Raw genomic sequence first — 10,864 nt, 5'->3', positions numbered from 1 at the left:
AATAATTTACAGTCCTTTTTTTTCTTATTCACGTTTAAAGTTGTCTCAATATTAGACAAACAAATTTTTCGATCCTTTTCATATCCAATTGCTCTTTATATTTAAATGTCTATAAAATGTCTCCAGATACCTTTTGAAAAGTTGCTATGAGCAATGCTTGCTATGTTCAAAAAATATAAATTTTGTCTTTTACGATACATAACATATAAGGAACTAAATAAAAAAGCCTTTCCGCTCCGACGTTTATGCGCCGCACACGAAAATTTATAGCTTTCCTGAACATAATAGCATAGTTGAACTAGTTTAAGAGGAATAATCGTCTTTGCCTCCTTTTTTTGTTGTATCTCAAATTTTTCTTCTTCTTGCTTTCTATTGCAGGTTGGAAATGAACCAACAATGTACCATCCAACAGCAGACAACAATCTGTTTTGGTCATCAAAAAATCTTTTGATTCAGGTAAGACTTGTCAAAGCAATTGTTCCTTAAAAATGCAGCACATTGACATATTTCCATTCAATTTAGATTCTTCCTTCACATTATCAAAATGGACATCTAATATTGCGTTGTACAGCAGAAGTGGGGACATTTTATGCTGATTATACTGAAGCATTCTTGGAAACAACACGAAAGGAACCAATTCCTGAGAGAGGTATGTGTATCATCTAAGGATATAAAATATTTTATTGTCTTTTTCGGCTTCACTGATCAATCCGGTAGATAAATAATGGAAGGAGTTTTATTGAGACAAAGAATATTTGAATATATTTTTTTGGGCTGCTTCCTATTCGGACTATTTTACTGCTTTACGGTTGACTAATCATTCATTCATAAGAGACTGCCGATTTACGAGGCTGCTGGATGTGCTTTTTGTTAGAATATCTAAAACTATCAGGTTAATGAATGTGCTACATAAATCCCTACTCGACTTTAATGCTAGATTATGAAAATCTACTCTTAGGTCAATACTCAGAAGCTAAATTTAATTAATCAAATATGAATACTAAGAAGATTAATTTTAATCCATCATTTTTATCAAAAGAAGCTTCTAAGCTGCTTTATATTCACCATTTTAAAAGCTCCACTGATGCTTAGCAAACAAAGAAATTTAAGAAATTCATTTTTTGCTCATTAGCATTAATAACTTTCATTTAGCTCAATTCAATAAGCTTTATTCCAGTGCTGTCAAACCTTTGTGTCGCGACACTTTGATGTGACGATGAAAATCGATTGTGAATGCTATGAATCGTATGTAGTCCGCGATTTTGAATAAAGCTCATCATCAAGAGGTACCGCGGGACACAGTTCGGGCAGATCTGTCTTATTCCGTCGTTACAACTTGCAAGATCATCCTCCATTGAGATCATATCATAAACTAATTTCCCCATCATTTGTGTCAGCTTCACATTAAACGACCATGAGCTAAACTGTACAGCAAATGGCTTTATTCAAACGGAGAACAAAGAAAATTTCAATTTCAAAAGAGAATCTAATCTCCATTAATATTTTATAGCTTCATTTTCCAATTATGACAACAGAAAAATAGCGCTTTTTGAAGCAGACCTTAAGGGAGAATTTGAAACTTTTTACCAATTTCTTTCATGAATTTTTGACAAGATTTTAATGAAATTTGAACCTACGCAGTCTAGACTAAGGCATGAAATTACTTTTATGATTAAAGCTTACTAGACTTCAAGACACTTTGAAATTTAAAATTAGAAAAAGTAAATTTTCCTTTTTAGAAAAAATGTCCTACGGCAATCAAAGATATCCATTTACTGCTGGACACTCCTACGCGCAGTTCCTTTGAAATCTGATTTACAGATTTAAGAGATATACCGCGTTAAAGTTGACCCAAAAAAGTAAGGCAAACTTCCACCTTATTTCATTTGCTTTGGGGCTGGTCACTTTTTACGTAATGCAGTGGTGGACAACCTTTATACGGCACACATTGGTGGTATGCTTTCTCGATATCAGGTAATCCCGGGAAAGTCTGATTTCAGGAAAGCATATTTGGTGATAAACCTCGACCAAAATCGACTGCAGACTGAACACTTGAATGCCATGACACAGAGGTTGCCCATCACTGACGTAACGCAACAAATCGACTTCTATACCCCAAAAATCTCCCCACCCCCTAATAGCGTTATGTACTAAATGAACGACTCGACATGTTCACCTCCACCTTCCTTAATTTACTTTTCTTTGACTTTTGTCAAAATGTTATGCAACATGTAGCATCCATTCCCTCGATCCACTCCCTCCACCCCACACATTTCATTGCAATTATGAGTTTCCCATTGTATTGTTATTATTATTATCATTATCATCATGATATTTTTCTCTTCTTTCCTTCCAATTGTATGTTATATCTTAGCTACCATTAACATTTAAATTGCACACAATTCATCGTGTTGTTTGACTTTAATTAGAAAATCTCGTGCTTGCAGTTCTTTTCATTACCCATAATTTCCCTCCCCTTTCACTCCTTAAACTCTTTGTGGATGCACATACATATAATATACAAAGATTTTGTTGCTGAGAGCTTGAACTCTAGCTTTCTACATCCATTGTGTGAATGCTTTCAACGATATCGTCATTAATTTTTTTTCCTCCTCACCTTCCGTTTTTTTTTTCTGCGCGAAAGTTCTTCATTCTTTTTTTAAATCTACTTCTTTTGTTTTATAATAGTATAACAGTTACATCAGTGGGATTTCTGTGAAACAGGAAAAGAGAAAAAATGTTGGAACAAAAAAAGAAGCGACTGGGGAATGTTCTTTGAAGATAAAGAAGACAATGGCGCATTTTCTTTTTGAATGAATCATATGTGCATGTATGGCAGGGATTTAAACAGAAAAATTCAATTGATGTTTTGAATCCTTTACACTAGAGGTCTTTAAATCATTTGCAGCATGACACACTAAGGATCCAAGTCAGATTTTATAGTTTTATACCATTTGTTCTCGTTTATATCTTCTATAGATTATAATGACAGGTCGATTCCAATTGCAAGACAGTCTTATAGCTTTGCTACGCTTCAAGTTTATGATACATTCCCTAATCTTAAAGCCCCAAATGATCAAATTTTGTTCAGATTTTATACATTGAGTCGAAGTGGCTCGGTGGCGAAGTGACTTTATTCTTTGGGACTTAGTCATTGTACTACCGATCAAGCGATCATGAGTTCAAGACTAGGCAAAAGAATTTTTGTTTAGGATCTTTTTTAGGGTTGGGCAAATATTCGAATATGCATTCGAATATATTCGCATAAAATATTCGAATATTTGTATTCGAATATATTCGAATACGATTCTGCCCAACCTAGTCTTATTCGAGTCTTATACAGTAGAAACGTGTCCCAACCTAGAATACATGCAGTAAAACAATCTAAGGAGGTGATTTGGCAATCATAAATTTGGGAATAGTAGAATTTGAATTGATGACCTTAGAGCTACCAACCCGAGTTTGAGTCTCTGACAAAAGTTGTCACCCAAAAGATGTAGTTCAAGGGCGTTTAACCCCCAATCTTCCTTCCTCTCTTGCAATGAATAGCTATTGTAATTAAATCTAACCATGGAGACAAGCCTCATTTCTTATAATTCCCCTAGACCATAGGATAAGATACATAGGGACCCTGTACAGATACGAAAAGCTATTTACAGATTCCATGTTCCTTGAATATTCTATCAAGATTAATCTCATGCCAAACTGTAAAACCAAACCATCCACAAAATAAGATTCAGCTTTAATAATATTTTTTTATTAAAATGAAAATGCACTGTGCAGCAAGGACATGACGCAGTACTGCATGGATCTTCTTAGCTAAATCTCCTCTATTCATAACATTTGTCTTTACTCTCTCTCTCCCTTTCGGGGTTATTTTTAATGATATACCATTGTGAATAAACTACGTGAACAGAAAAACTTTTTGTGTATATATTTTTAAAGTGTCGCCCCTTTCAGCTATTTTTTTCCAAACATTATTTTTTTTTTTGTGTATGATCTCATGGAGAGATTGTTATCTCCAATAGCTCTGCTTTTATTTTATTTCATTTTTCTTTTCCTTTATTTTATTTTTTCGTAGAGATTTTTTTTTTGATTCAAGTCAAATGCAGACAAAAGCAATGAAATTAATTACAGAAAGGAGAGAGAGTCAGCGTTATCTAAATGAGACACTTTTACTTTACTTTCCTTTTTAATCTCTGTTCTTTTTGCTTGTTATGACTTTACATTATCCCATCCCTATTGTAGGACTTTTTTTTTTCATCATTTCCTTCAAACATTACTTGCCGTTTTTCTTCCCATCACTTTAAATTCACGATTTCTAATGATCACCATTAGTGCGGTTGGTGAATGTAAAGGAGGTGATGATAATGATTCCAATTATAATGGCAACGATTTTCTCGTAATTAAAAATTCATGATTGAAATTTATGATTAATAAGAACAAAAGGAGGAACTCGGTTTAAATTGTGAATTTAAGGCTTTAATAGCTTTATGATACAATGGATGAATGAATGTTTATGGATATAATGACTTCTTGGAATATTTTTAATTGGTATAATAACTTTGTTTGGTCTATAGGAGCTATCGCATTTTGGAGATCATGAATGACAGTTGACTACGGAACTGACTCAACTACTTCTCAAGATTGTACATAGCCACCGGGTGTTGTTAGGGAACAATACACAAAGCACACATAAACTTTCTTTCTATATCCAGTGCTCATAACCTAGCTCATATCCTTGGATTGGATCACACAGCTGAAATCCAACAAATTGATCTGCAAAGTCAGTTAAGATTCAATTTGAACAGAGTTCTCAAAAAATCCATATATCCAATAGACATCATTTCAACATAACCTCAAAAAAAAATTATAGATGTCCGCAATTGCAATAAAAAATATCATGCTCAGTATTTGCTGAACAAACGATCCAAAACTTACTTTGTAACCAAGCAATTTTCATTCACGACCAAACTCAGCAGCAAGAATCATTTTTTAAACTGAAATAAAACCACGCTGTAGAGAGCAATAAAAGGATGAGTAAGCACTCATAACTGAGGAATAAAAAATGAAGTCCATATATAGCTATACATATAAAAAAAACGTCATATTGTTACAATTGACTTCAATATTCCCCCAAAGTGCTTTCTATCCATATATTTTTCATTAAAAAATATTCAATAACATAAAAAATCATAAAAAGAAGACCGCAAATAGAAGAGGATTCATGTTTATTGCAAATTCAATTTCGATTCACAAAGAAAAGAAACTTTTTTGTTTGTAAGGAATGACTTTGTTTGTCATTTTGTTTGACTAGATGAAGAATTGCAGATGGAACATGAAGGTCAAAGTTGATTTGCTCTCTTAAGAGTTATACTCAATGACAAGTAGAGCAACTAGAAGTTGTCTAGAGAAGTTTGGTTTGAATTGCAAATTCTTCAGTAATATGCAGTAATATTTGCTCTATTTACTTCGTTGGATTTGTAGATTAGTGGCGTCTTAGGAACGTCTTAAGTGCGCACTGAGAGAACGTCTTAAGTGCGCACTGAGAGAACGTCTTGAGTGCGCACTGAGAGAACGTCTTAAGTGCGCACTGAGAGAACGTCTTAAGTGCGCACTGGGAGAACGTCTTAAGTGCGCACTGAGGGAACGTCTTAAGAGTGCTCTGGGATTTTAAACACAATGTATTTGAGCTTGTATATAAATAATATATGTAGATTCAAGAAACACTGTAAAATAAAAAAAAGCCTATCCCACTTCAAACCATGATCAATCAATGAAGTCACAAATGCTCAATAATCTCATAATACCCAACCTAACTTGATTACTACTTCATTTTTTATTAATAAAATTTTTCTTTTCTTTTTCTTCCATTTATATTCCATCGACTTGTGCAACAATGTTATTACTACTCTTCATCTCTCGCCATACAGTGACATCATTCAGCAAAGGTCATGCAGTCAAAAGTTCCTGCGAGAAAAGGATTTATGTTGTTTGTGTACTCCTCTCAATGTGGATTTTCATGTTTGTAAATTCAAGATAGTTAGTGAATTTAAACAACATTTATTGAAGTGAGATATAAACATGGAAGTTAGTAGGATGCAATGTCAAATAGAACTGGACATAAAAAAAAGTATATAAAAAAGTTCTCTTATTTTGCAGAATAAATAATTATGTAAATAAGAAAATATAAAATTGTGTAAAAACATTTGTCATTTGCATTTCATTAAAACCACACCGAATGGTATGATGGATACTTGTCCCTCTCAGAAAATATGAGGAGATAGAAGACACAAAAAAAAAATATTAATTTTATGTAGAAGAGTTGAAGAGTCGATGTTGTCAGCAGTTCATTTTTCTTCATCCATCAACCATGCGAAATAAGGGAAGTTGTGAAATAAAAAGTTTTAATTAGATCGGATGAGGATTGCACAGCAGTTTATGAACATATACTTATTCCTAGATTGCTGCAGCATGATGCTTATTTTCAGTATTATTTTGGAATTTTAATATGCAAAAATAAGAGCAAATTCTCATAGATAAAGGAAGAAAAATTGTTTTTTCATCTCTTTTTTGACGATAAAAATTCATTTTTCATGAGTTGGGAATTTTTTTTTGTAGTTTTTTTAATAAGCAATTCAATTTGTTTGCTTTCAGACGATGAGAACTGTATTTAATTTCTAACATTTAAGAGAAATGACGATTGAAATAATGTTGGAATTAAAAACTTTAATGACAAAAAATTTGATACGAAAATTTAATCATATTCATACCAATTTAGGATTGAAATGAAGTCATATCTAGGACAAGTTTGTTTAATGTGGAATGAAATGTTCATTCTGTACTGAAAATCATACAGATATGTGGTGTTTGGGGCTTGGTTCCAGTCGATTCGACATCGAACTCTGGGATCAACCTAAATCAAGGTAGTGGGGAATGACAAAACATCCAACTACCAACTGGATAGGCGTGAACCCCAAGTGCATAATTTATCACAATATTATGTGTACAAAAGAGAGATTGAAATAGATTCAGCATAAATCACACAAGTCCTGATTTTGAATTACAATTCAATTCTATTAATTAACTAAAATACGACAAATCATCATCATCATTTGCTTTATAGCAGCACAATGATGATAATCAACCATTAAATTTTCAAATCTATTTTCAATCAACTCTTGTTAATTTATTTCTAAAACTATCAAGAGAAATGCAAATTTATAGTCTATCCAAAATTATTTCAATTAAAATTTTTCCAATTGAAAATAAATAGAAAATTAAACTTTTTTAGCGCATTTTTGAATGAAAAGCACACTTCATTCTGTCGGTCGGTTGGTCGGCTACCACATCGCAAGTCTTAAATATTGATATTGAATATTGAATAATCTTAAATCACTCGTGAAGTTGGCTGCGAGTGAAAAATTTTAATCGGAAATTTTAATTTCAAATAACCGTTACAAATATTATTTTCTACCACTACACTATGATCTAGATTTGAAAATTTTGTTCAAAATTCAATTATTTATTATCATGTTTGATCATCAATCAAAAATACAACAAAGGCTGCATCATTTCAAAATATCAGACTTCAAATCATAGTCTAACTCTAGAAAATTGACTCCAAAGTATGGTATTTTTTGTTTACATTTTTCAACCCAAATTATTTCTCTTAAATTCTCGTTATTTATACACTAAAATTAATCAGTTTATCTATCTTTAGCAATTTTAAAGTTGCTATTTACGATTTGATCGTCGAAATGCATCAAAAAATGCCTTTAAAGTTGTTAAAAGTATGATTGAAAATGTCCTAATTTTCAAATTTTTAATTGTGGATAAGTTAAAAATCTCATCAGATCTCATCGCGAGATATAGATGAATCGAAAGATCGAATAGAGATTTACCTTATGTATTAATGCCACTATGCCGATCGACGCCGATTTTGAGATATTTGATGTTGAAAATTGTTTAATTTTGGCTTTTTCACTCTTGTCGTGCAACATAATTTGGTGTAAACTTCAAAATTTTTCACATTTTTCAACGTTATTTCCATTTTTTCAGCTGATATTTTATTTGTTTATTAGGGACTGTGAATTTAATTAAGTTTGAAGCATTTAAATGTGTTTAAAATACCAAAAAATTGCAAATTTAGTCATCATCAGAAAAACGGTCATTTGGATTTTGAAAATTTTAGGTATCTTCCGGAAAATACTGCACGTTGAATTTTTGAACAAAATTTTCAAATCTAGATCATAGTGCACTATCTTTAAAAAATTTCAAATTTTTCTAAACCGTTAGAAAATTCAAATTGTCAAAAACCGTTAAATAATCAAATTCTGATCGCTGAAACAAAAATGCGCTGAAGTCACTAGATAGGAACGAGCACATTTTTCAATCATCAGAAATTAAATTTTCTAAATTTTATCAATTTTAAAATTGGATTAAGCCGTGCTAATTATCATTAAACCAACATAAATTTATTCATTAATTCTCGATCAATTTTTAATTTCAACAAAAAAAAAATTTTTGCTGCATGCTCAATTAATATTTCATTCATTTAGGATATTTTATTGGAATAATAAACACTAAATTAGATTTTTTGTCCACTCCATATTAAATGAACACATTTTATGTTCATCAGAGATGAGAAAACATAACTGCTGGAAAATTAAATGTGCAATTCAACAAATTGTCATGGGAATCAATGCTGGAAATGTTTAAATTATCATTTTATAAAATCAACCCCACATGATTTTCAGCATAAATGATGTAATAGTAAAAAATAAGGAATTCACTTCAATGAGAATGTATAGGAATTAAAATTAAATCGAATCTACTTCTTCAAATGGAATTGAAAATTTGAGGAAATATGAAAATCAATTAAAATTAGTAAATGAAGTAATAATGAAATTGTTTATGGACAGTAGATCATCGACTGTTTAGTCTTTATGATGAATGACTATATAGTACTATTCGATATCATAAAGACTGTGCTGTTAGAATAGCTATTGACCATAAATATGTGAATAGTATAAATTGCTTATCAAAAAAGCTTATTTGATTCCAATTCCTGATGAGACGGTTTTATCATGAAGGAATCGCCATTGATCTAGTGTATCCATATTTAATAAACAAAATTTCCCCTAAAAATCAACCCCAATTCTATTATTTTCAAAATTTGATTCTAACCTCAAAAAATTATAATAATCTCCAAATCCAATTCTCATCTCAGTCAGTCTGGAATCCACAAAAGCTTTTTTGAACATTGAATGAAAAAAATTTTTTTAAGAGATAAGAAAAAAAAGAGAAAAAAATTCAAAGCTTAATTTTTAAGAAGAAAAAATAAAGTTTGTCAAAGGAAGAAGTTGTGTAAAGTCAGGATCAGTTGAAAGTTATGAATATGAGGAAATAAAGAACAGAATGAAAATGATAACAAAAAAAGGCAATTTTATTTTTAATTTTAATGCTTTCAGAAGAAAATTCCATTACGTAAAAATTCATTTTTTGGTAAACATTTACGTCTGTATTTATAACGTGAGAGTAATTCCTTCGAGTATGTGTGTTTTCACGCGTTGGCGGGAGCTGGATATCAAACAAAAACTCAGGACAGCAAGTTGGAATGTAACATTTCAAGTTTGATATTATATTGTTTATTTTCAGAAGCTACTGGATCATCAGAACATTTTAGTGAAAATCTTAATGTTTTGCTTACTGGATTTGGTTTTCCTGACTCATTTACATCTAATACCTAAGAAAAAACACATCCAGTGCACCTGTAACTAACAATATTGAAGATTTCGACATCAATAAAAGATCCAGCAGACAAACCGAAGCAGTTTTTCGATAAAATTCAATTGAAAAAGTTCAAAAACACAACATTGTGGTTGGGAACAAAAGTACACAAGAGAAAATTCCTCAAGCCGAAGAAAAATGGAAAATAAATCATGGATTTTGTTGTTATTTATTACCGTTTTGTTTCATTTTCGCTTTTCCTCAACTTTCCTTTTTTTCTTAAAGCTTCTTATTCTATTTCTTTTATTTTCACAAGTTCTTTACCATCGCTAAAACTTTTCTTCGTCTTGATTTTGTTTTTACTCGACTTCTCATCCTTACTCATTTTCCACTTCAGCAATCAAAAATGTATTTCGAGTGAAAATTGAGAAAATTTGAAGATAAAAATTTAATATTATGAGAATTTAATAATTTGCAGAGAACGAGATAAGTTCTGACCAGGAGTGTAGCCAGAAAGGATGACCCCTACGCCCACCGGAGGAGTATTTGCTAATATAAGGTGGACTTTTAGGATTTGTTCACGAAAAACTCTGACAAAATTGGAATATTGTCACAAAGAGTGATTGACCCCTAAATCCCCCTCTTTCCCCTGTATACCTCCTGCATTTTGACTGTCAACTACCTACTTTAAAATGGATTGAACTCAACATTATGAACTCAAAAATCAACCAACATTAACAAATTTCATTTTAATTCCATCCCATTTCAAAAAGTAATCCGGACATTGACCTTTTGTGAAGACTTACCATTCTTGTTATGCAAAACAATCACAGCAAGACATTATAATACATCCACAAGAGTTACAAAGTTGAAGAAGAAAGTCAATAAACGATAATATCTATAAACAATGTTCAAACCTTTCCTATACAAAATTAAATTGATTTCTTCAGATAGAAAACCTCATTTTTATCACATCATTTAATATTAGGTTTAGTTCCTTTTTTAGATTTCCAATATTATTGTTAAGTTGAGATGAATTTCTATTCTTAGACTAAGTAGGCTTTGAATTTTGTATTTTGAACTTTTTGAATTTGATTCAAATTTGGTTTTTCACATAAATTCCTCAAATTTG

General features: G+C 31.3%; 1 protein-coding gene across 5 annotated transcripts in view; it reads left to right on the top strand.

Moving 5' to 3' along the window:
* LOC139088492 (uncharacterized) overlaps nt 1-7,471 on the top strand; it is a 72,371-nt gene extending 64,900 nt beyond the window's left edge. For all 5 annotated transcript variants that reach the window (XM_070637742.1, XM_070637737.1, XM_070637740.1 and 2 more), the window contains 3 exons: nt 379-456; nt 523-649; nt 5,934-7,471. In XM_070637742.1, the coding sequence (XP_070493843.1) occupies nt 379-456; nt 523-649; nt 5,934-6,043 (315 nt within the window). In that variant the 3' untranslated portion in view covers nt 6,044-7,471. The remainder of the gene's footprint in view (nt 1-378; nt 457-522; nt 650-5,933) is intronic.
* The last annotated feature ends 3,393 nt before the right edge of the window (nt 7,472-10,864 follow it).

Source organism: Chironomus tepperi, unplaced genomic scaffold (assembly GCF_022539635.2).
Source record: "Chironomus tepperi strain 1889 unplaced genomic scaffold, CSIRO-AGI_Ctep_v1 contig_163, whole genome shotgun sequence".
Classification (NCBI taxonomy): Eukaryota; Metazoa; Arthropoda; class Insecta; order Diptera; family Chironomidae; genus Chironomus; species Chironomus tepperi.
This window is presented reverse-complemented; position numbering and strand designations above follow the sequence as displayed.